Source organism: Mastigoproctus giganteus, chromosome 9, assembly GCF_048544385.1.
Source record: "Mastigoproctus giganteus isolate SK-2022 chromosome 9, ASM4854438v1, whole genome shotgun sequence".
NCBI classification, from domain to species: Eukaryota; Metazoa; Arthropoda; class Arachnida; order Uropygi; family Thelyphonidae; genus Mastigoproctus; species Mastigoproctus giganteus.
In genome coordinates this window covers 174,066,725-174,094,352 of record NC_143583.1, presented here as the reverse complement: position 1 = coordinate 174,094,352, position 27,628 = coordinate 174,066,725, and the positions used below count along the sequence as shown (strand labels likewise).

Here is a 27,628-nt window from a genome sequence, read left to right as displayed (position 1 = left end):
CTAGGATGTGTGAAACACGCACACACATCCTATTACACTATAGGATGTGTGTGTGTGCATCTCTCTCTCTCTCCGGAGCGGTCTTCTGGCACTCTTTCGTCCATCACTCATACCAAAACTGCTGTCATCACTAAAACAATACTCAACGCCAATCCAGCCTCCAGTCGACCCGTGCACTGAAAACGTTCAGAACGATCAGTAATTGTGAAAAGCAAACAGTTTAATGGGACTCGAGATCGTAGCCCCGCTTCGACTCTTTCGACTATCCGTCCTCTCTTGAATAACGTCAGTTAGACATTCGGAGTAATTTGTCTTCTTCTCGGCATTATTCTAGGAATTCATTTTAATCCAAACTTTCGAGAAAGTTTTTATATAAAGAAACAGCAATTTCAACTCTAGTATTTTTTTTAATAAACAACGTTGTATCTAATATTGAGTCAAATTCATTCCCTGAAAATTTAATAATCTATTCCAATAATCCCTCTTAACATATCACCAATTAGGTGTGTGTGTGTGTGTGTGTGTGTGTGTGTGTGTGTGTGTGTGTGTGTGTGTGTGTGTGTGTGTGTGTGTGTGTGTGTGTGTGTGTGTGTGTGCTTTTTTCCCCCATTGTTCCAGCTCACGGCACTCTAACCGTTTTCCATTATTTAATTGACCAGCCGAATTCTTTTTGTACCTAATAGAGTTTTACCGTTTGCTTGGCTCAAACAAGTTCTATTGGCATGCTCGGTTTACACCTTTGGCTTGCATTAGGTTTATTTTTCTCTTTACACCTCTTTTAGCGTTTTTAATTCTTTATCTAATTCTCAATATATTCCTATATATAAAACTGTAAAATAATATTTAATAGTAAAAATAAAGAAAGAAATAAAGATGGCAACGAACATAAGTGGCTGCATAAGCAATATCCAACAACACGTAGTATAATATATAGAGGCAATATGAAAAAAAAGCGGAAAATGAGCGAAGAAACAAATCAACGAAGGCAAAAGTAAAAGTTTAAAGAGAGTGGAAGCAATACGTATCACATTTTTTGAATAATATTAAGCATGCCAAAGTATTAATTAAGCCAAAGCTATAAGCCAATAAATAAATTTAGACTGGCGCTACCTGCCAATTTGGAGTTTTTACAATTATTTGTAACAAATTACAAATATAAAATTTAATGAAAATCCGTCCACTATGAGTCCCTCTATTACATGCGGAAGGATGGACATGAAGATAATTGGTGCTTGACATTTATATATATATATATATATATATACTCGCTGAGTGATCGGCGCCTCCGTAGCCAGGTGGGAAGGAGCAGCAGTGCTAGCACACGCTTCTTGATTAGACCGGGGTTCGAGCCCGTCATCCACCAAATACGGAGGATGCGGAAAGGTCAGGGAATGACAACCGCATATTCCCCGAGCAATATGGCCTTAGTTGCTAATGCTCCAAATAACAACAATAACAATAACAAGCTGAGTGATCACTGAATTATGACCACCTACCTAATACTTCGTAGGTCCTCCTTTTCTCCTCAGTACAGCAGCTATCCGACGTGGCAGTGGCATTGATTCAACAAGATGTCGGAAGCGTTTGGGAGGTATGGCCAACCGAGCTGTGTGTAATGCGGTCAGCAATGGAGGTGACTGGTGTATCAAGACGCCTGATATGCCTTTCCGTAGTGTCCCACAAGTGCGCTATGGGATTGATATCGGGGAAGTTCGGGGGCCAATCAATATGTTGGAAGTCAGAACTGTGTTCCTCAAACCATTCCTGCACAACAACAAGTGCCCGATGACTCGGTGCATTGTCATCTTGGAAGACACCATTAAGAACTCGCCATTCAGAAAAAAGTGTAACATAGCGGGGTGTACACGGACAGCAAGCAGTTTATGATAGCGGAGACCACTGATACGTTGTTCCAGATGCACCAGGGGTTCAAGTTCCTGCCAGTGAAACATGTCCCACATCATACAACCGCCTCCACCAGCCTGCATTTTTGATACCATGCATGATGGATCAAGAGCCTCAGTTGTTGACGCTAAATCTGTACACGACCCTCGCTCCACGATGTGGAGTAAATAACGTGACTCATCCGACCAGCACACCTTCTTCCAGTCTTCTATCGTCCAACTTGCATGTTTTTGCATACCAGGCGAGTATTTTACGCCAATGAACCCTGGTTAGGAGAGGATGCCATAGGGGTCGTCTGCTGGTATAGCCCATACGTGTGACCATTTTGACGCTAGTCCTGGTACACTTTAACTACGGTGGCTCTCGAACACCCCACCAGTTCAGCTGGTTGGGAAATCGAGGCACCAGCTCGTCGAGTACCCACAATCTGTCCTTTATGAAAGCCCGATAAATCCTTCCTTTAACCATCACGCTCGTAATTTTATTACCTGAACCACTGACACCTTATCTATGCTACGTAGGTCGACTATCTCCGCACTCTCGTACCTCACGTTGTCAACGGGTCGCATTCAGTTTTAATAGGGGTGGTCGTAATTCAGTGATCACTCAGTATATATATATATATATATATATACACTTCTTTTAAAAAACCATATGAAGTTTTCTTTAATGAAACAGGAAGGTTCACTTTTAAGGCGGAAGCCTTTAAAATTCTTTCATTTTTAAAAGTTGTTCTTTATTATTGAATTATATTTAATTGACTGTAGAGAATTAATGAATTTACTTTATGTTATCTGGTTTGTAGAGATAAAATTAGATGACTTTTATAGTAAGCAAAATATAATAATATAATAATGGATAACTTTTCTTTGACTAGATCGAGCGTGAAAGGTCAGATCTTACGGTGAATTTGATGCAGCTTTCGGAACGCTTGGAGGAGGCTGAAGTTGGCAGTGAAAGCCAGGCAAGTTTGTATTTTATAATTTTCAGTGTTCTTCGGAAAGCGGAGGTAGAAAATATATTTTTATTTAAACTACAGTCTTACTGGTAAAAATAAACACTTGTAAACTGGGATTTACAAGTGTTTATTTTATAAGTATAGTGTACACTCTTGTAAATCCAAGCTTTAGACGCTTTATTTTCAGATTTTCCAGGCTATATTGGGTTTGATCTTGGATTTTAGAGAATCAATTCGATCGCATTCGCTGATGACCTCACCATGGCTGCATCAACTTCTGCAGGACTCCAATGCCTTTTGGGGCGAACTTCTGCTTTCTGTAACAAGAGAGGTTTAAGGATTAATATGGAGAAGTTCTGGACCCTGAAGCTGGTCGCTTCGGGGCGCGAAAAGAAGATGAAGGTAGAGTATTCAGCTTCTTCATCGGAGAATCCAGACTTACCTCTAGAACTATAAAGAGTACCTGGAAGTGCCTTGGGAGGGCTTTCACTCTAATGAGTAAGGAGTCAGTCAGTGCCTCTCTAGATCACCTGCTGGTGAGGCTAAAAACTGCCTCACTCAGGCACCAGCAGAGGCTGTTTTTATTCCGAACCAATTTGATACCAAGGTTTTACCATCAACTGGTACTTGGGAGGATGACAGCTACTAGACTAAATAGTCTAGATAACCGGGTGAGGTCAGGTGTAAAGCTTTGGCTGCGCCTCCCTAAAAATACAGTGACTCCGTACTTTTAAACTGATATTGTGGAGGGGGATTGGGAATACCATCATTTCGATGGACCCCCCTCCTGAAGAAGTTTCGGATTGAGAGGCTCCGATATTTTCCTTCAAGTTTAATAAGGGAAATAGCTACCTACGAACTATTACAAGGGAGATGAATAATACAGATACGCTTCTGCAAGATGGAGAAATAAGGCTTGATTCCAAGGCCTCCATTAAGAAACGTTGGAGCTGCCTTTTGCATTCGTCCATGATGGAAATGACCTAAAAGAGTCATATAAAGTTCGTGCGCAGCATCGGTCGGTGAGGGATGGTACGCAGCTCCTATCTGGCCATGCATTTATTGAACTAGTCCGAACTAGGATCAGTGCCTTTCCCGCCTTCTCAAGGACATCAAGGGGGAAATGTAGGGAGAGGCTGTGCAGGGCTGGGTGTGATGCCGTGGAGTCTCTCGCCCATATTTCCCAAAGGTGCCATCGGACCCATAAGATGAGGGTGAAGCGCTACGATGCTGTTTTGAACCTGGTCGATATTTGACTAAGTTAGAAAGGATGGACGTTCGTAAAGAACCACATTACCACCCAGTGGAGGGGCTCTCAGAAAACCTGATCTCCTGTGTGCAAAGGTCGGCTCCCTGTTTCTTTTGGACTCCCAGATAGTGGGGTCTGGCCTGACCTTGAGGTTAACCAGAGATGGTCAAGAAGTATGATCTTAATCAAGACTTGAAACAGAAAGTAGCTCAAGAATATAATAATGTAATACCTATTGTTTCTTCCATTACCATGTGTATGGTCCAAGTCGCTTGCTTACTTGCTCCGATCCCTTGGATTGACAACATCTGATATTAAAATCATCGCCGTGAGGGCCCTGCAGGATACGTTGAGGAGTTCATCAGCGAATGACGTCAGTTCACTGATGAAGAACCTAGCAAGGAGTAAGTTTGTCATCATTTTCAAGCCACCATAGCCTGATATGGGAATATTAATAATAATTTAAAAAACCCTACATTCTTACTAGTAAAAATAAACACTTGTAATTTGGATTTACAAGAATTTATTTTACAAGTATAACGTACTGTACTTGTAAATCTAAGCTTTTCTACCAACAAGAATGCATAAACAACCGAGGCGAAATGACAGATCGACAAGGGGGTCTGCTTTGGCTCTAGTTCTCGATAACAAGAGATTAGGTTAGCATTAAAATATTAAAAAAAATAATTAAAGTAAATAAAAAATAAAATATAAATTAAATATTTAAATAATTTTAAAATATATTCTTTTTCATTTAATAGCTATTTCTAAATTCTTAATTAATAACAATTTTAACCATCTGTTAATATTTTACTTATGTCCAACATGGTTATCCAGCATTCGGAAAGCGCACATCACACATTCCTATACAATGATATCTAATTATTTAGCGACCATTTTATGTATTAAACGTTCACTAGAGATTTTTTGTTTTAAACCGGCCATAATAAAAAACATAAAAATATGTACTAAGTAAACATACAAAGAAATTTAGAAAAATATTTGTTGGATGCAGCAACAAGGCACGATAGAAATAAATACACGTTGTCATAGAATACATAAACGGTGCCGAGGTCTGGAAGACTTCACCTTACAAATATTATTTTATCAATAGCAGGGGAATAAAGGAAAAACGTCATTATCAGTACATAAAATCTAAGGTTGTATCCGATTGGCACGGGTGGCCAGTGCAGTGTGGAGTCAATCTTGTGTGTGGAAAATCATTAGAGAAAATAAAAATTAGAGTAGGAGTGTGTTAGAAGCCTAACATAATGATGAGTATAACGAGGAACTGTACAGATAAATAGAGTGGGGCAGTAAATACGAGTAACTAATAATGAGGGGTTTTAACTCTCCAATTATTTACTGGAATTTGTGAGGGATGGTACGCAGCTCCTATCTGGCCATGCATTTATTGAACTAGTCCGAACTAGGATCAGTGCCTTTCCTGCCTTCTCAAGGACATCAAGGGGGAAATGTAGGGAGAGGCTGTGCAGGGCTGGGTGTGATGCCGTGCAGTCTCTCGTCCATATTTCCCAAAGGTGCCATCGGACCCATGGGATGAGGGTGAAGCATTTAGGGAAGTAATCGTAGAAGCTACGAGGCTTTCATACCAACTAAGAAATACTGTTCAAGGCTTAGAACTAAATGGATGTCAGATGTACTGATGAGACTTGTGGCAGAGAAGAAAAATTAATGGAACGCATATAAATTATCAGGCTATAGAGAAACCTACAGTAGATATAAACTAGACTGCAATCAAGTAACAAAAAAGGTTAGGCAAGCTAAGGAAGATTAAGAGGAGTCTCTTGGAAAAGAATGCAAAGAGAAGCAACAAAGATTTCTTTACTTACCTAAATACACTGCTCGACAAAATTAACAGAACACGTAGAAAACGTGGTGTAACTCGTGCAGTTTGTGATGAAGAAGGACAAAATTTGTATGGTGGTGGACCATAGAACAATGATGAAATGAGGGGTTACATACAAATGCTCAGACAGGTATAAAGGACATTTATAGCAGTTGTATATGAATTACCAAAAAGGTCACATGACATCGTGTATGATCCCCTCCAACGGCTAAACAGGCCTAACAGCGGTGAACCAGGCTAAATTGCTAGATATAAGGGTGTCTATAAGATTTTGTGGCAACAAATTCTATTCTTCCACCAGCGCAGAGCTTACCTTACCAAGTGGCCGGCGCCTCCCTAGCCAGGTGGGCAGGAGCAGCAGTGCGTAGCACATGCTTCTTGATTAGACCGGGGTTCGAGCCCGTGACAACCGAATACGGAGGATGCGGAAAGATCAGGGAATGACCACAGCATATCCTCGGAGCAATATGGCCTTAGTTGCTAATGCTCCTAAAAACCAAATAATAACAACAACCAAGTGGCCTAGGATTTAGCTGTCGGCGTGCAATGCGACGTCGAAGGGCGTCCCACACATGTTTGATCCGATTTGAGTCTGGTGATCGCGCTGGCCACGGAAGTCGTTAGATATATTTATTTTCGAGATATTCCTCCACCATTTGAGCTTTATGTGCAGTGGCGTTGTCGTGCATGAAAAGAAAATCTAGGGCAACGCCACTGCACATAGAGCTCAAGTGGTGGAGGAATATATCTCGGTGCCTCTGCACAGTTACGGTACTCCTATAAAAAACATGAAGAGGGGTGCGGTCGTTGATCACTATTTCGTCCCACACGAGAACACCACCTCCAAGCGTCCCTTCCTCTGATGTTTGAGGGACGATACCGCATTTCTCCTTGTCTCCAGATGAAATAACGTTTAGTATCTGTTTGTAGGATAAAACAAGACTCATCAGAGAACAGAACTGTACCCCATTTGTCAGGGCTCCAAGTCACGTGTTCGTTGCACCAGTCTCGACAAGCTCTAAGGTGATTTTGGGTTAATGGGATACAAACCGTTGGTTTCCTTGCATAGAGTCTACTTGAATTGAGCCTTCTTAACACAGTCCGGTTGGAAATGTGGCCGCAGCAACCTCAAGAGACAGTTGATGACAGGATAGCGTAGGGTTCCGTCTTGCTGTTAGAGCCAGGTAGCAGTCTCTTCTGGTTGACGTAGCCCTCGTGCGACCTTGACCAACTCTCCTTGTAATGGTTCCTGTTTCCTGAAAGTGCTTCCACAGTGCCAAGACACTGCGTGACATATTAAGTCAACAAGCCACCTCCACCTACAACTGCCCGGCTTAAAGTCGTTCAACGGCCTACCGTCACAGAGTGATCTAAACGACGATGACTTGCCATCCTGTGTGGCTATCCCACTGAGCTAGCCAAAAAAACGGGAATGAAGTGATGTGTTTTTATAGACATGATAATTTGCATAATGTGCGGCGATGTAAAGTGGTAGATCGATTTCTATTAAATACTCGGAATTTACATGCCAGGATGCCTATTATATCAAAATTCGCCTTCGGCGACACTGAACAGTGAAAAAAAAATTGTTCTGTTAATTTTGTCGAGCAGTGTGCTAGAAGGAGGTGGATGAGTCATATTGGTCCTAGATATAAATGGTCTGACTGCTGACAAACTGAATAGCTATTTTGCACATACATTCACAAAATAGGAATTTTTTAGGGAAGGGAAAGCCAGAAGTTTATCATAATCTAATAGGGAGTTAAATGATTGTATGATAACCGAGAAGAAAGCGGAAGAGAAATTGTTGAAGCTAAATATAAAAGGGGTGCTCGGAGTGGATGGAATCTATTCAATTATATTAAAGGAGGCAGCAAAGGAGTGAAGCAGACCTTTACCATAATTATCAGAGCATCCTTGGATTCATGGGAGGTCGCTGTGGACAATAGATATGGGAATATGTTCCAAATTCAACAAGGGGATCAAAGAGTGATATGGGTAATTTAAGAACCTGTTGCTTGGATTTTGTTCCTAGAAAAACAATGGAGTCGCTGGTGTTAAAGAACTAATGCAAGAACATCTTGACAGGAAAAGTTACATGGCAATCAAGCAGCATGCATTTGTTAAGAGGAGATCTTGTCTGACAAATCTAATTGGATACTATGATGCAGTAACAAAAGAACTGGATGCAGAAAATAGCTTTTATATCATAATTAGATTTCAGAAAAGCTATTAATACTGTTGCACATAAAAGACTGCTGTGCTAACTGGAGAAATGCGGCACTAAGGGCAATGCTAATGCTATTGATAAAGGGATGGTTGAGTGGGAGGAGACAGAAAGTAGTCATTAATGGGTGCTGCTCCTTGTGGAACAATGAGCAGTTAGTGGAATTCCACAGGTTCAGTGCCGAGTTAATTGTTGTTTTCTGTGTTTATTAATGATACTGATGAAACATGTCAAGTTTGATATCTAAATTTTCCGATTAAATAAAAATAAACGGAAGGAACAAACAACATCTCCTTAACCTAAATTGACTGACCCCGAAAAGATATTGAAATAGAAAGGGAGTAAAGAAATTTAAATAATGAATTTGAGTTAACATTAGTGAGGACAAAAGATGTAAGGAACCGACTTTTTAAATAAATAAAAAATAATAATTAAAATAAACAGACTGTTCATACCATTCCCAACGGATTTCGCCTTGAAATTAACTTTGAAAGTTGAGAGAGGCAAGTTATTCCAGTGTCTGATAAAGCGCTGCCCATAGAACAGCTTTTTGAGTTCCAACCTTCGAAGCCTCGCAAGTGGGCACAGTGGTTACAATGACGTTAAAAAACGTGGGTCGAATTTCGTAAATGACGCGAAGATTTTTATGGGTATTTTTTCACAACGTTGCTGAATTAATCGGTCTCGAACAGCGTAGCATGGATTTTCTCCTAAAAACTCGGGTTTTTCGTTCGGCAAACAACAAGTCGATCAAAACCACAATTTTTTACAGACATTACATACGACGCAACAGGACTTAAGTTGCTGATGCGCATAAAATCCAACAACGACGACAACACTGTAGATATCTATTATATATATACAAGGAACTGTACCCACTCTTTGAATAGGACTTAAAAAGTTAATATTCTCTTTTTTCCCCTTAGGCGGAGCTCAACAAGAAGAGAGATACTGAGCTGTCTAAGTTAAGGAAGTTGCTTGAGGATGTGCACCTGGAGAGTGAGGAGACGGCCCATCATCTTCGGAAGAAGCATCAGGAGGCTATTGCAGATTTGCAGGACCAATTAGACCAGAGCAATAAACACAGAACCAAGTAAATCAAGTTTTCTTATTACCACTCACATTTTTTTTTCTATTATAATCAAAATTAAATGGCCTTCTCGGAAATATCTTCATTTTTCCATATTACAAAATTTTGTTAAATTTCATTGTCTGTTTGTTAGTAGCTATATATTTTCAACGTATTCCAACCAAACCCAAAAACTGTCTTAGATGAACAAAAGGTTTCATACATATCTCTACTGGATGCTCACTGCTCAGGATTTCTGAAAACGTCGTAGAAAATTTAATAATTTAATAAATAAATAATTTGTTTCAGTATCGCATAAAACATCTTGCTGTCCTTGGGATTTATTTATTTTTATTATTTTTTTGGAGCATCGGCTACTCAGGCTATATTGAAAAATATCTCAAATAAACAGCTTTTCTACTGAGTACTGCCATTATTTAAATTAAGATATATTTTAACCAGCATGCTTAATGAATAACTGCAAAAATGCTTCTCAATAATGACCACAGACGAATTGGTCAGTCTCGGGAAAGAGTTGCATTGGTTTATCTCCAAGAATCGGGTTCTGAATCCATCAAAAGCGGCAAACAAAGCTACATAGAACACACGTAATTAACTCCTCGTGACCTTAGTTACTTAGCCGCAAATTCTAAAATTCTAAAACTACCCCATCTTTCTGAATAGAGAAATGTTTAAAGAAGGTAATTCAATAGGGAACGGAATTAAAGATCAATGATATTGCATTACTAATTACAGAACCTCAAATTTAAGCCTAGTATAGAATTTACGCCTATACTGCCAAAAGTAATGAATTGTGCGAATGAGATATATGCAAAGTACGAAGAGTTTTAACACGTATTAGAAAATAAGAGACATCACAAACAAGCGAATGAGTTCTGTTAACGCTTACGAAGTTTCTGAGGTTAATTGTCCAAATCCATATCAGAACTTTTTCATTGGATATGATAGAAACGCATTTTGCGAAGCCAACTAGCAAATGGTGAAAGGTGAAAAGATGGAAGAACGAGGACGATAGGTATGAGCAAACAATCAGGTAGACTGACGGAGAGGAATCGCCTATCCCTGAAGAAACCATCTGTGTATCCTGTCTTCTAAAGCAATGAAAATGTTTGGTGAGTGCTAAACACAAAGCAATTAAGGTTATGAGATGTCAGCATATTGTTTCTATTTTCGCTTATTCTGCGGCCGGTTCGCCTGCTCACTGGACGAAAAACTTGAATTTTGGAAAAATAGTATTAGCAGTCGCAAATGATGCAAGAAAGCAAGCATTTATACAGCATTGGCCAAAAAAAAAAAAAAAAAACCCAACACCTCCCATTTCATCTATTCATATTTTCCCCCAACAGTTTGTCTAGTTCTTCCTTGAATTTAATTAAGCTATCAACTTCCAAAACAGATAGAAGTTTTGTCAGTAATAAACCACCCGCTAGCTAAAGACAAACTTCCGCACATCTATTCTGCAACCACCCTTCTTCAATTTGAATTCGTGACTCCATATTTGTATGGTTTGAGCAAGAGGAAGAATCCCATGAGTACTGATCTTGTTCAATCCATTCAAAGCCTTGAATACCTCAATCAGATCGCCTCGCAGGTGCCTAGTTTCCAGATGCTGCAATTTGCAAAAACTGAAGTTTTCTTGGTAAGAGATCCCCCCCCCCTGTTCCTCTCAGAAATCTCGTTACCCTTGTACGTTACTCTGTGGTTACTGCTAACCATATGCAGTACTTTGCATTTATCCCAGAAACCTGTAGTGCACAAAGGTTTCTGAGAACATCGGCAAGCGGAGTCTGACAGCAGCATGGTCTGATGATGAGTATCGGTAAGATGCAGAAACGTCTGCTTAAATTGTATAGTGATTTAGGCGACTAGCTTAATAAACTATTATAAAATATTATGAAGTATTATTAAATATTGTATAAAGGTCTTTGAAACCTGCAGATGTCCGATTACTTTTGGCAATATAGTATAGTATATATGTATAGCAAACCTTTTGTCCAAGATGGTCGTAAAAATAAATGTACAATCTTCTGGAGAACCCACTACGGATATTTTCAGGTTGAATCGTTTCATAGCAAAATAAAGGAATCCATACAATACAAGATGACGATTATGGTATGGATTTAGATCATGATGGATAGCACCAACAAAGGAATTGATTAATTGCAGATAGTCTTAATATGACAACGAAAAATTTGCGCGCTAAATTAGCTTTTATTAGCAAGACCTTCAAACGCTGCTTTTTTTTTCTCTAAAAAACAATACTGTTTTTAAATGTGTATTTTTGAAGGCAGTTCTTTCTCACTTTATTTTTATCTTGTCTAGGGTTGAGAGGGAGAAACAAAAATTCCAAGCTGAAGTGTATGAGCTACTAGCCCAAGTAGAGAATGCTAACAAGGACAAGGTAGGGTTCTGCATTATATATGAGAAAAAAAAAGTAAAAGTAAAGCAAGTGATTCCGTTTTATATACAGCAACCAAAGACTTCGTAACACTAAAAATATGGTCTGTAATCTGTGAAATTAATTTAAAATACAGAGTGAGCATAAGATAACTTCCTACATTAAATTTTTTCATTTAATATTAGCTAATCATCATTCAGCAATCCATAAAATGCGAATTTTATGTAGGATGATGTTTGTCAATAAAAAAATGGTAATAGTTTGGCAGAACATTGTGCCAGCTTTTTATTCGCTTTTAAATGACTGAAGACCGTGTTACCCTTATTGTTTTATTATAAAAATAGTTCTCCTGTCCAGGAATGCCTTCAGAAGAGAAAAAGATAAATAAAGTTCCGGTCTATGCATAAATAATGAAATTCTCTATATAGAACTCACTGCCCTTACGGAAAAAAAAAAAAAAAAATCAAGTTATAGTGAAATGTATATCTTTTCTCTCCCCAGCTAAAGAAGTTAGTTGGAGATCTCCATTTACGGAACTGGCAGAGGATATTCAACAGGATGTAACTATATTTTTATGGTAAACTACGAAAGGTTATTTGAACCTATAATACCTGATACTGCGTATGCTTTAGGGATTAAGAAAACAGAACACGATTGTTGACGCTGAATTTGAATTTCTGTATACTGTAATTTTTCAGGAAATGCATAAAAAAGAAAGTTGTTTCAAAAAGAACACAAGTATAAGGGATAAATGAAGAAGATAGCTGGCTATATGAGCCTAGAGCTATGAGAATAAGTTTTGACTAATTGACCCACATGTTCATTTTCAAGAAAGAGGTGGAACAATAGATGCACAATGTTCATTATACATTTGTAGACAAGGCATGCAGCGTAAATTGAACGGCTGTGTAAAAGAGTATGAGTTGTGGGATCATTAATTAATGATTAATTAACCTGGCTGCTCTCTTTTCATTAAATTTAGAAAAATTTCAGGGGTATACATTTCAGGGAAAAGATATACATTATCATCCAGATGGGAAGAGAGTTTTCCATGGTAGGACGAATTTTGTGATTTGTAAAAAGTTAGCAGCTGTTTAGAATTAAAAAGGCGACAAGAGCGAAAGTGGAACGCCTAGGTTTATCGATTCAGAGGAAGAAATATTTGTGATATGATCATGCTGAGAAAAGTTGTTTGGATTATCGACTAACTTAAGGTGAGCATGGTTTAAGCGCACTTTTATGCGAGAAAAATTACAGGACTAGGTTTTTTTTACTGCTTGTAGTTAACATTTTCCTCTCCTCACCAGAGAATTACCTGAGGATAAGCATGTAAGGAATTTGTCGCGGGTATCCGAATAGTTGCATATGTTTGTGCAAGGCAGGGTGTGTGGAACTGGAAAACGGAACTGGAAACGGAACTGGAAAACATCACAGAACTATGGATAGAATTTCCGCTCAATAATAAAAGTATACAGGTATTACACCGATATAATATAATATCGGTGTAAATACGCCATAGTTTACCCATAAATTTAACTACATAAGTAGTGTAAGGGCATCTCCTTTGATTTTATCTCATATTGTGGCTACCTTCACAACGAGATACCAGGTGTTGCACTACTTCGAATAAATAACGCTTCACTAGTAGAGGAGACTACTGTTATTTATTCTCAATGGGAACCACCACCCAGACGCGTTTCGGAGCTTGTTGGCTCACTCATCGGTGGGCAGGCACGCACCCTGATAATGAAGACATGCCATCACGGTTGCGAAGTTAATTCCACAATATGAGAGATGCCAAATGGTGAAGATAATGATAATATTTTGAAGACTAAATGCACAAGGCATAATATGTTATAGGTGAAATTAACTATATAATATCGATGTTAATACACTATACCCATAAGTTTAACTACATAAGTAGTGTAATGGCATCGTTTGATTTTATCTCATAATAATAATAATAATAATAACTTTAGAATAAACACTGATTTAAGACAGTACAGTAACTTCACAGAGATTTAAGGAAGAGCTACACAATATTCAATTATATTATCTAAAATTTATCGATTAAGAGACATCCATTGTTCAGGACAATAACCTAAATCATACAGGACGCCTACAAAAAAAAAAATCTGGCTTTAAAGTATTCTCCTATCTCTTATCTAAGCCGGACTTAGATAAAACACTGCATATATCTTTAATCCTTCCTCCATTGGAATTTGCTAGTCCATTCTGTAATTCATATTCTGAAAATCAAATTGATAAATAAGAATTACAAATTGGAATCATAAAATTTTAAGATTCCAATTACTCATTATAATAATACTGTCTAATTCATACCTGTCAAAATGCACGGTTGTTTTGTTATAAAGTTTCTGAGCGAAAAAAAATGTAGTTTTTTTTTTATTATTATTAGTAACGGCTGCATGGTGCAAGAAAGCCTATGGCTTATGCTGCACCAGCCAAAAAAAAAAAAAAAAAAAAAAATCCGAACAAAACAATGATAAAAACAAAAAAATAAATAAATAAATAAAATAACTAAATAATAATAATTAATAAATAAAATAAAATAAAAAATAAATAAAAAGGAAATTAAACCTATCATCCTATGCGCTTCCCTTACCCGAAAGTACTATCCAGATGACCTTTGAATTTCCCCAAACTGTCGGCCTCTACCACCCATGAAGGCAACTTATTCCAGTAATTTATAACTCGCTGGCTAAAATAAAACTTCCTGCAATCCAATCTAAACATTTCCCCCCGTAACTTGAATTTATGTCCCCAAGTTCTAGCATCATTTATAATCTTGAAAATTTTGTCCTCATTCATTTTACTGATGCCTCTCAGAGTATTAAACACCTCAATCAAATTTCCTCTAAGGTGTCTAGTTTCCAAACTCTGCAACCCACATATTCGAAGTCTTTCTTCATAAGGACGCCCTTTTGCCGATCTCACCAGGCGAGTTACCCTTCTTTGCACCCTTTCAAAGCTCGATGTCTTTCTTTAAGTGCGGTCTCCATACTTGAACACGTATGGTCTAACATAAGCCTTATATAATGGGATTATCACGTAAGTGTGGTCTAACATAAGCCTTATATAATGGGATTATCACGTCCCTATCTCTACTTGCAAAAGTTCGATAGATGATCGATAGGACACCATGGGCCTTCCTTGCAACCTGTTTACAATGCTCAGAGAATTTCATGTCTGACCGTATCGTAACACCCAAGTCCCTTTCCTCCAGTACTGGGTTTAGTTGAACTCCACCAAGTGAATAAGTTTTTTTGGGATTACTGTTTCCCAGGTGTAATACCTTACACTTTGTTGGATTAAAGCACAGCTGCCATTTTTCTGACCATTCTTGAAGTCTATCTAGGTCTCTCTGAAGAAGCTCAGCTTGACAGTGATCATTAACTACTCTACCAATTTTAACATCATCTGCAAATTTAGACATCACGCCCTCTATCCCTTCATCAATGTCGTTTATGAAAATTAAAAACAACAGTGGTCCTAATACTGATCCTTGGGGAACCCCACTTCTTACATCAACCCAATCTGACGAATAGCCATTTATCACAACCCTCTGCCTCCTGCCCTGAAGCCATCCTTCTATCCATCTAAGGATTTTCCCAGTGATTCCAACCTGTTCCAGCTTATAAAGCAACCGCTCATGTGGGACTGAGTCAAACGCTTTGCTGAAATCTAAATAAACAATGTCGAAATTATTCCCTAAATCCAGCTCGTGAGTGACCCTTTCGAAATAGCGAACCAGATTTGTTAAACATGATTTTCCCTTTACAAAACCATGCTGAGTATATCCTTGAGAATTTCAATTCGATCCAAATGATCCTGAATTCCACCCATGATCATTGCCTCCATGATTTTCCCTACTACTGAAGTCAGACTGACAGGTCGATAATTTCCAACTTCACTTTTAGAGCCACCCTTATGTACGGGAGATACATTTGCACTTTTCCAATCCAAGGGAATCTCCCCAGAGTCTAGTGATGCTCGCATAATTAGTCTCAATGGTTCAATGCACTCGCTTGCCGCCTCTCTTAAGATTATAGAGTATATTCCATAGTTACAGGATGTTTGACCATTACTCGACAAGGAAATGTCAGATTGAGGCCACATTTTTATCTGTCTATTTTCTGTTGGGAAGGTTTTAGGACCAATTCCCATTCGACAACTCCCCTCCACCCCACTTCCCTACAGAAACACATTAGTTTCTAATTTTGGGGCATTACCGGAGATGAAAAAAGTCGGATTAAAGCAAAATTTCAAGGCCAACTGTGTACATAAAATGAAGCAAAAACAAAGTTTTGACTTCATTTTATATTCAGCATAAAAGTGGAATTTTACATCACAGAGCTGCCTTATGCAATATCGAGTTCTCTTGATGCTTGTATATGTGGAGGCAGAGAACACCAAGTTTCCCGATGGATGCTGAAACCTCCGTCTGAGATAAAGTAATTAAAAACCTTAATTCGGTAGCCTTGTATGATTTCAGTTCAACATATGTGCTCAGTGGGTGAGAAATGGTAATTTCTCACCCACTGAGCTCCATTTTAAATGAAGTGAATTTATTACTTCCTTCGAACAAGTATTACTTGCATATGGGCTAATTTTTAATGGGTTTTACTTTTAATGATTCGCCTGGCCGGCCAATGATGAGTGTGTAGTAGCGTACATATTTTTGATTCTCTTTTCCGTAAAGATGATTTGAACTGATTTAGGTATGTTTAGCTCCAGACCTATTTGCTGGATAAGCTACAAGGCTGTTAATCAGGGCGGAGACTCGCTGATTTATGAGGTGAGTTCTGTTCAGGGTCTTTCTATGTTATACCGTATATAATTTGAGGTCATCCGCATATGACATAAAATCAGCGTACCTTGCGAGGTTCAAGGGCAGCAGCGAACAGCAGACCGGACGGGTCACCTCTCTGTGGTACAACCCATGTTATAATGCACTCCTTTTGGAAGAATTTATGGCTGATGATAAGTTGTCTTTGTGAAAGGATGAGGCTAATGGTTTTCAAGAGACTTCCTGTAATAATACCAAAGTATTTTTCCAGAATGCAGATGAGAGCGGAATTGAGAACTTATCATAAGCAGATGATATATCAAAGAAGATGACGTCCAGCTGAGGTTTACTGTTGAGAACTGTGGTAGGCGTTCGATGGGATTGATATTGGAGGAACTTGGCGGCCAGGGGGAGCACACAAAATGCTTTGATATAATCGTCGAACCATTCTCCACAATACGGAGCTTGTGAATATATGTACTACAGTTGGAGTTCAGGGCAGCCAAACCCTAAACTGGAAAGATACTATAGAAAAAATATTGAGTGATCTCTTCCCAAGATTAGATGTTAATGTAAATTCTTTTAATAAAATGAAGGAATATGAACAAAATTTGCAGGAAAGCGAAGAGCAAGATTTTACGAATCAAGAAGTGGAGTCCGCTGTGTTCCGGGCTAAGGATGGTAAGTCGCCGGGCTTGGATAGGGTAGAAGTAGCTGCGTTGAAGAAGGCTTTTATGCTAACTCCGCAAATATATGTGGACTTGTACAACAGATGTTTAAAGGATGGTGTTTTCCCGGAAGTCTGGAAGGTTGCACACGTGAGGTTGTTAATAAAGAGTACAGATCGACTTTTAAATGAGACCAGTGCATATCGACCAATAGCTTTGCTCTCGGTTTTGGGGAAGGTTTATGAAAGACTGTGCGTTAATAGATTGACTAAGTTATATGAAGAGAAATCTATGTCCTCTGATAACCAATTTGGTTATAAACAAGGAAAGAGTACAGAGGATGCAGTCTTTAAACTGACCAAAATTGTGGAGCAGAGTGATGAAAGATATGTTCTGGGGATCTTTGTAGACTTCCGTGGTGCATTCGACAGACTTTGGTGGGAGAACATCCTATCTAGAATAAGAAGTATGGGTTGTACAAGGACCTTATATAAAGTAATGCAGAGCTACTTTAACAATAGATGCATCCTCGTTAAAACAAGATATGAACAAATAAAACGAGGTATGTATCGAGGTTGCCCTCAGGGCTCGGTGATGGGCCCCTTTGCTTGGAATATCGTGTTTGATACCTTTCTTGTGAATGAGCTGGAAGGTGTTCAGTATGTAGCGTATGCAGACGATCTAGCAATTTTGGTCCATGGTCGTACAAGATTACAGATAGACGCTAGAGCACAAGTTGCTGTGTGCTCTCTGAGTGAGTGGAGCATTGAGAACAAACTTGAGATATCTCTTGGAAAGACTGTTCAAATGCTTTTGAAAGGACGGCTGAGCATGAACCGACCTCCCACTTTGCGGCTTAATAGAGGATCAGTTCGATATACTAAGGTGACAAAGTATCTGGGCCTCCAGTTGGAGGAACGTTTGTTCTATACTGAATACGTTAAATACTTGAAAAATAAAATAAGGCTCTTGTATGCCAAGCTCCGAAGAGTAGTACGAGCTGACTGGGGCATTAAAGGTAGATCTCTGAATCTACTATACAAGTGTTTATTTGTCCCAATTGTAACATATGCAGCTGGAGCTTGGGTACATAGAGTAGAAACTGTGATGGTCCAGAAATATTTAGTCCAAGCACAAAGGTTTGCATTATTGGGCATCACCAGAGCGTGTCGGACTGTTTCTTCTGAGGCCATGCAGGTGGTTGCAGGGAGGATGCCAGCTTACTATGAAGTTCTATTAAAAGGATTACTGTATCTCACTAAGAACAATATAAGAGTAGTCATAATGAATATAAGAACATGTTTGGAAAATGACTATGTGTACTCAAGAAATGATGTGAGAACAGAAAGAACAAGAATTCTAAGAGATATCAATAACCGATGGCAAGAGTCTTGGCAAAACTCTGATAAAGGAAGACAGACCTACTTGTTTCTGCCTAGTGTGGAGACAGTAGATGTAAAGAAAAAGCCTTGGTTACAGTTTGGGCTTAATGCAACATTCCTAATAACAGGTCATGGACTAAAATTTAAACTGTCAGAGCTGGGTCTGCATGAATCAGGATTATGCACATGCGGGAACCCTGAAACAGCTAAACACATAATGTTGAATTGTGTCCAATATATAGAAAGGAAAATTGGTATGTTAAGGGAAGAGACACTAGTAAATATATTTGAAGATAGAATAAATTTTAAATATTTTAATGAATATGTGGATGAAGTCTTCAAGAGAAGACTGCTGCTGGATAATAGAAGCTCGCCTCCCCGAGGCAGGGGCGGTAACCGTCTTGATTAGGAAAGGCAAGTAAATAAAATACTAAAGGCTTTTCTTCTCAAGGCGGGCTAAGAGCTCAGCAGCGAAAATTGTTATGTTATTTTATGATTTTAAATATATGTTTTTAATAAAGGACCCCATAAAGATTTTGACCTGTTAAGAATTAAGAACCTAGCCACGGATGTGCTTCGGCACCGGGAGTGGTAGGCTCAAGGAGTTTTAAATGGAATACGGAGCTTGTGACGCGGAGCCATGTTGAAAGGGTCTAGTGCCATCTGGATACATGGTCACATGTAGAACAAAACGTATTCCAAAACAATGCCGAGGTAAGATTTGGCGGTGAACGTGTGTTAAATGGGATGGAGGACCTAATGATTTCCATGAAATAGTCCACAAACCATGATACCACCACCGCCGGCCTGATTTTCGTCCAACCGTGCATGCTGGTTGTTGCTTTTCACTTGCTTGCCGTCGAATATGAACCGACGCCATGATGGAGCTGGAAACTTGATTCATCAGATCAGGTGACTCTCTTTCAGGCTTACAATGCCCAGGAACGGTGTTCCCATGCCCACTGCAGGCGGTGGCATCGATGACGATCGGTCAACGTATAATAATAAATGTCACACTAGGAACACTTGGAATATGCATTTATCTGCCCAGGTGTACTGTATTATGTTCGTAAATTGCGTGTTCTCTGGTTGATTTGCCTCAGACGTAGATAGCAAGTTTGTCCAGAGGGGACAACCTTGCTATCTATGCCTGAGGCCGACCGACTAACTCAGCCACGTAGTGAAAAAAGCCCATAAAAGTTCTTCGTGTCATTGACGGGATTCGAACCTGGGTCTTTTTCACCCAGTGAAAAAGTCCCAGGTTCGAATCCCGTCAACGTCGGTCAACGTAGACACATGAACAGGTTGCCTATCGGTAGGCCTATTTGCAAGAGCGTGTGCTGGATGGTGCGCTCGGAAACGTTTCTCTGTTCGCCGTGGTTGCAGTCTACCGGTAATCGAGGGATCGTGAGCCGCCTGTTATACCGGACAGCACATGCTTACCGCCGTTCATCTCGACTGTCAACTAGTGGTAGTCTCCCCGCCCTGGCACGTTGGGTGGTTGTGTGCCCCTCTTCCGACCAATTCCTACCACACCTTCCCTACGGCAGCTCTCGAATAGCCGACAATGCTTGCAGTTGCTTAGATGCTGGAACTCGCGTTTCTAGCATCGCAAATCATTCCCCACTCATACTCTACCAGGCCTTTCTCCCCCAGTCTTTAGTCTCCCTCCTCTCTCCATCTATATACTAGCGAAAGCCCCACACACCTAAATTTAAACATGTCAAATCACTTTCGCCCACATTTTGGCCTTTAAAAATTCAAGCGACACCACCCTCACGCAATCGATTAGTTAAAAAAATTTTTTTTTTTTTTTTTTTAGGTCCTGGCCGCCGAAATCTCAGGAAATTACGCGGCAGGACCTGCCAGAGTAACTACGTCTACTGGGTTCCTGGTCAGCCTCCACGGGGAGAAAGTGGGGCAACGTTGGGCCTCAGAAGGGGGTCCAGCGATTAAACGACCAGGTTCAACGGTACATGACATCACACAAATACAAAGCCCACAAACTTTTAAATCTCTGGCGAACTGGTACACCCACAATCTCTGGGGAACTGATATACCCACAATGAAAGCAACGCGGAGATAAGGGAAACCCGTGATACCGCTAGACATCAATACACTTTCACTTTCACTCCACCAGGCCCTTCCCTTTCCCCGCTGCACGGGCTTCGTACTACTGAACTGACAGGCATTACCCGTGCCACTACCATATATGCTGCGCCGGTTGGTGACGTCACTTTAGGTGCTGTGAGATGCGTCCACTCATGGAGGCAGGGATGATCATAATATTTTAGCTCATGAGCGTATTATATGAAATTGAGACAGAAAGGAGCTGGATAAAGAAGACTGGTATCCCTTAATTCAAGTGTCAATTAATAAGCAAAACAGATGCTAAAAATAGCAAGTTCTAAATGTCATAAATAATTTTAAATAAAGAAACAATTAACATTAGAATATTAAATTGCATTAAAATGTGGTTCTCTCTTATTACTCTTCTAGCTTGCTGCTCAGAAAACCGTAGAAAAGTTGGAAATTACCATCCATGAAATGAATATAAGGATTGAGGAACTAACTCGAACAGTCAATGAAGTGTCAGCTCATCGATCAAGATTAAGTTCAGAGAATGTAGAATTAATGAAGGAAGTACAGGAATACAAGGTTTCTTTAGACAATGTCAACCACCTGAAATCTCAGTTAGCTACCCAGTTGGAGGAGACCCGTCGCAGGCTGGAAGATGAGGAACGGGTAAGTAACAGCAGCGTTTCTGTGACACGACTCACTATTCTATGGATCATTGTTTATATTGTGTATTTTGATTTACCTCGATCTGCATATCTTAATCCCAAGCTAAAAATAGTGGACCTTCAAAGGAAAGTTAAGCCGCACTTAAGTTAAAAAAAATATGATAAGGTAGAATATATCGTGTCTATATTCATGTACTGTATATAGTGGACAAAAAATCGCGATACCTAAAAATTTTGAAAATATTTATATAAATAGCTAAAATAATCAAAATTCAAAATTTACCCTCACAGTACTTACTGGGAGACGCCTCAATGATGTCGAAGAATTAAAACAGCTTTAAGGTTATTATAAACTATACTATTAATTTTCACCACGTGAAAATTAATAGTATAGTTTATTAGGCTGTTCGCCTACATTACTATACATTAATATCATACATTATTATTAATAATGCTATACAAGGCTGTAATGGAGGGTATACGCCGTATACCCTCTGGATTTTTTTAGGTGAATAGCATATACCTTCTGGTTTTTGAAAGACTTGAAAAAATAAATATTATTAAAATATTTACTGAAAATTAAAAAATAAATTTATTAGCATTTGATTCTTAGGCAATACTTATAGTTTAATTATTTTTAATATATTGTATATGCCGTATATATCAGTAAGTAAATATGCCGCGTGTGTGTGTGTTAATTTTACGACTACAGCACTGACTATACATTAATACTGTATTCATAATACTATACAATACAATACAATTTATTTTCATCAAAAGAATTTGTTTACAATAAATGAACTTGTTAAGAAAAGTAAATTTCTTGACAACAAGTTATAATTCTTCACATACAACAGAACAGTTTTTCCATACAAATTTGTTATTTAACAGAAAAGATAATAAAATGACAACACATATAGTACAGTCCACACTGCAAACAGAGATATTAATTCATCTGCATAGCAATTCTAATCTGATAAATCATTAAGTATCAAACATTTTCTTATTCGGAATTTTAATTTGGAGATGGCTAGTGTTTATCTCTCCCTGAAATAAGCACTAGCCAACAAATTGTTTATTATATTCATTGTATGCCTGTCCCCAAATCTATTTAGTACCCTAGGGTGAGGCAAAACAATTGCTTTTGGGTTCCTTAAATTATGTGAGACATTCCTTTACAGATTCAACTCTTCAAAAATAATGTTTAGATTTTTAAGATTCAATTTAACTTCTGTTTTTGAACTGGATAAAGTATTTTCTATTTCAACAAAAATTGTCTTCTCTTATTCAAGTCATTCCAAATGTTTATTCCCATTAAGTCTAAAAACCCTGTTAATTACGTTGTTTTTTATCCTTATTTCAGTTATATTTGCTCGTGCCCATACATTTACTAAATAATTGAGTTGGGAGTCCACTAATGCATAATATAAGGTAACTTTTGTTCTTAGATTTAACTTATTCTTAATGTAGTAAAAAAAAGGATACATAAAATCTCATTTTTAATACAAATTTGTTATATGAATTGCCCAACTTAGACTGTAGTCAATCCATAACCCAAGGTAACAATGATTTGAAACTTCTACCACAGTTTGACATTTGCAATTCTGGAAATTCTGATCATGAAGGCATTCATGTTTAAATAATTTAATAGAGGAATGACTATCGAAGATTTTATGAGGTCTAATTACCAAAAATTGTTTTTTCAAAGCTGAGTCTAATTTACTATCAATGTAGCCAAGTTTTCAAATGTATTACATTCTGCTGTAAGTCGTTAGTCATTTTTGTTATGTTCTTTCCAACTGTATATAAGATTATATCATCTGCATAAATTTTTATAAAGGAATCCTTGATTACCTCAAATATGTTATTCATATAGATATTGAACATTATTGGCAATGCAGTGCCCAGAGATACTCCTCTCTTTACATTATATGATTTTCCTTTTGTATTTTCTACTTCAACTGTTATTTTTATTTTGGTTAAAATGCTAAAAGTTGATTGATTCTTCCCCTAATACCATATTTCAGTAATTTTTGTTGCAATATTGGGATATCAATTAAGTCATATGCTTTGGTGAAATCTATAAATAGAATCATTATGAAATTATTGTTGTTTAAACGTAAATTAAAAGAATCCACTAAATTCTCTAATAAGGTCTGTGTGCCTTCTGATATGAGAATAGAGTTGTTTAGCAGTATTGATGTATTTGCTAATATGAGAAAAAATATAATTTTATATTATCTTATTTAAAAATGACTACACAGTCCGTCCATGTTTTTGGTCTATAATTGTAATAGTCATCTGGTGATGTTCCTTTTTTTTATATTGGAATTACCTTAAACGAAAGTAAATTTAGTTGGATAGCTTCCTGACTCTAACATCTGTGCCATAAGCTCCATCAAGAGAACAGAGAACTGTTCTTTATTTCTCTTCACTTAGGTTACTGTAATACAGTCCAGTCCACAAGATTTCTTGTTCTTCAACTGTTCTATAATCTTAAGAATCTCAGTATATTGTGGAGTTAAGATTACACAAGCGTTCACTATCTGAGGAAGACTATCTTGTTGGTTAAAATATTTTTGGCAATAATGAATATTACCTTTTGAGATCGAATATAGCCTTGGCAAATCTATTTGCAGCCTCCTATTGTTTGTTTGTACCAGAAATCTGTTCTAATAGTGTTTTAATTTGATTTCCCCTTGTTAATTTCTTCCTTGTACTTAACAGGTCATTTATAATGTTCCATTTATCCTTTTGAGTTATTTTCTTATCCATAAAAAGTTGATTGTAATAAGTGTTTTATTTTTGTTTTTTAATCGTACCTGTCAGTTTATTTCTAAGTGTTTTGTAATTGTGATAATGTTCTGTCTTTTATGAACAATTCCTATACTATTTCAGGAAGTATTGTTTCTGTTTCTATACTGCTTCATGGATATTGTTTGTACCATTACTTCTTCTATTTCGTTAGTCATCCAATGTTTATTACACTTGTTTCTCATACTCCTAGAGTTTATGTTACAAGCTGAGTAATTTACTTTTCTCTCTGTATTAAACCTCGAATTGTTTATCATTTGTATTATCTTATTTGAAAAGATATTTAAACATGCTGTGTAAGATGCTTGCTCTTGTATTAACATGTTATCTACGTTTTGTTTCAGTTTGCCTGATGATAAATAATTTTTCTTCCTAACATTTGTTCATCTTATTTCTTCACATGGATATTGTTTTGAGTATATCCACTATTAGTATACATGTTCTGTGATCTTAAATTGATTTAATAATATGTAAGAATCAGTATACTTCAACTTTATATTTGTTATAAAGTGATCTAAACAAGAGCTTACTGTTCTATTACTCTCTATTCTTTGTTCCCTGGTTAGTCCAAATAAGGTGTGTTCAAATCCATAATTGTTTAAGATCGCAGAGTATTTGAGTATCACATTATCAGATTCATTGGTAAGTAAATTAATATTAAAATCTCCTACTAGTATAGTCTTATCAGCCTGTATGTCATCCCATTGCAAAATTGTGTTATCTAATTCTTCTAATTTTATCTAAATAACATTAATATTAATAATACTATAAATTAACATAAATATTAATGTATAGTAATGTAGGCGAACAGTCTAATAAACTATAGTATTCATTTTCACGCGGTATAAGAGTGGTTTTAATAAATAATAATAACCTTAATGGAAAACAACCACGTAGCGTCCTTCCCTAACTATATAAGCTTTAGTTAGATGCTTTGATATTGCATAATGAGTGTTATCTGCAAATAGCATTATCATCAAAAATACAATATTTCTATGATTTCTGCAATTTCAAGAAACAATTTAATTTTTAATTTCAAGAAACAATAATATCAGGCCATCATCAGTGGAAAATAAAGCTTTCGTTGCCAACGTTATTTGTAGCTATAGAATTCCCTTAAAAAACCATAAATAATATAACTCAGATAAAAAATGTACAGAAGCCATAACTCAGATAAAAAATGTACAGAAGTGTTGGCTATTCGTAAGTTCTACAATGATGTTAAGCAATTTTATTTATTTTTTTTTTGCTAGCGTTAAAAAAAACAAAAAAACATTGAACCACTGAGGTTAATTACGAGGGTGTCATTGGATTCCAGAGAGAGAGAGATATTCCCTTGGCTTGGAGAAATGTCAATGTACCGCCAATTCATAAGGGCGGTTTTAAGAGTGAAGTAGATAACTACCAACCGGACAGTCGGACTTCAGTGATAGGAAAAATCATGGAGGCAATCTTCAAAAGTGCACAGTCTGATGTAGCCAATTGGTCAGGAGCAAGAGAGTGCAGTAGCACCCGCTCTTTGAGTAGACCGTGACTGATAAATACGATTAACAATTGTATTCATGATTTATTGTTAACTCCTCCGACCTGATGGCCGCGCCGTAATATAAACAACATAATAATTTAGATGTAAATGGAACTCTGAATGAAATAGAGCTTGGTTTTATAGAGGGGAAAATAGTTAGCTATTTTGACAGTATTTCCTAGTTGGAACCGAAAACCTAGTAGCTTCCAAGATTACTTCCTTGAATGCTTCCCATTTAGAATTTGCTGTTGGTAACATGATCAGTTGGTCCCGCTGTATAGAACCTAAAAAATCTCTGAGACCACTGTAGTCGCCTTTACGAAAGCAAAAACCCTTCTCTTTACCCCTGATGGTAGTTACATCTTTAAGTAAATCCCACATCAGTAAACTGTGATCACTGCCTCCTAGTGGTTCCTTGATCTGTAAATTCTAAATGCATGAATAATCACTGCTGATAATCAGATCAAGAGTGGTACCCCCTCTTATTGCCTCTCTAACATGTTGCTATAGAAAACAGTCATCCAATAAATTCACAAAAGCCTTGCTAGTGTGCGAGTGACCAACCACTAGTTCCAGTCTATATCTGGGAAGTTAAAATCCCCCATTATAAGACACTCTGATTTACTGGTCCACTCTATTTCTCTGTGTAAGTGTTCATTGTACTCATCAGAGTCATTCGGCCTATAACAAACTCCTACCCTCATTTCTGCTTCCCCAGTGCTTATGTCACACGAAACTGACTCAACATTGCATTGTCCATCCATGCCAACTGGGTGCACGTCCGTAGATTTTATGTTTCTTAACTAACAACATAATCCCTCCTCCCTTTCTATCCTGTCTATCCTTTCTGTACACATTGCACTCCCCAAATTCCAATTCTGTATCCCTTATATCTGAGTGGCACCACGTCTCTGATATCCCAACAATATCTGCCTTGGATGTCTTAACCAGCACTTCACATTCCTAAAATTTGTTTATTATTCTCCTAGAATTGGTGTACATGCAAGTATACATGCATCTGTTCTTACTCTTAGTTACTCTAACACAATCCACGTATTTACTTGTTTCGTGACCCCCAGCAGTTCCTGAAATCTCCAGAAACTGGCTGCTGCTCATTCCAATAGAAGCAGCGCAAGAATCATTTCCACCTCTGCTTGCGGCTACCGTTAACCTATTAGTCTGTGAATCCCCTCCAAGCTAGAAGTTTTCCGAACCACCTAACATTGCCTTGATAGCATCAGCAAATATTCTTGCATCCTTTCTATTTAAGTGTATCTCGTAGGCTCGGGTTGATCACCCGTTGACAACTGTCTGTGAAGATTTGCAGCTTGGAAGGTATGCTCTTGAAAACATCTGTCGTATAATGTGTGAAGGCTTGGGAGGCTGCTTTGCTGCTGACTAAGGGAGATAACGTCTAACAAAAACTATATGTTGGCTCGAATATCTAGATAAACTGGACATTGGTTGGGTAATGTTTTTGTTGTTGGTTCTTTGGCGCATTAATCTAGCCACGTTACGAAAAAAAACCTACATTCCTGGAACCACAACTGTAGAGACAAACGTCAAAAAGGCCCAAATCAGCGTTTTTTTTTTTATTTTTATTTTCCTTGATATTCTATATTTGGTTATTCCCCACATACTCCTATATTCTATTTTCCTCCTGATAGGAGGAAAATAGAATATAGGAGTACGTGGGGAATAACCAAAGGGGATCTCGCCTTATTGACAAACCCAACCACTAGGATTAACTTGTTGATATTGCCTTTGAGGTACTCATTCCACCTGCCTTGCCAGCAAGAAACATGAACATCCTAAATACGCCTCTTCCCCCCAGCAATATCTATGTTTTGAAAGGTTTCTAGCTTAGAGTTTTTAATTACCGTCCAACCACACCGGGTAGAAAAGGCCTTTGTTCGGTTTTAGGCGCATCAACGACTTAGACCATATTCTGCCATAGCGTATTGTCTGTATAAGTGTAGGGTTTTATA

At 37.9% G+C, this 27,628-nt stretch overlaps 1 protein-coding gene across 1 annotated transcript in view; it reads left to right on the top strand.

The window, feature by feature from the left end:
* The window catches only part of LOC150080895 (paramyosin-like), a 121,931-nt gene that overhangs the window by 33,653 nt on the left and 60,650 nt on the right, over window positions 1-27,628 (top strand). The window contains exons 3-6 of the mRNA XM_090381555.1: window positions 2,783-2,869; window positions 9,136-9,302; window positions 11,622-11,700; window positions 21,057-21,302. Of these exons, the coding sequence (XP_090237681.1) occupies window positions 2,783-2,869; window positions 9,136-9,302; window positions 11,622-11,700; window positions 21,057-21,302 (579 nt within the window). The remainder of the gene's footprint in view (window positions 1-2,782; window positions 2,870-9,135; window positions 9,303-11,621; window positions 11,701-21,056; window positions 21,303-27,628) is intronic.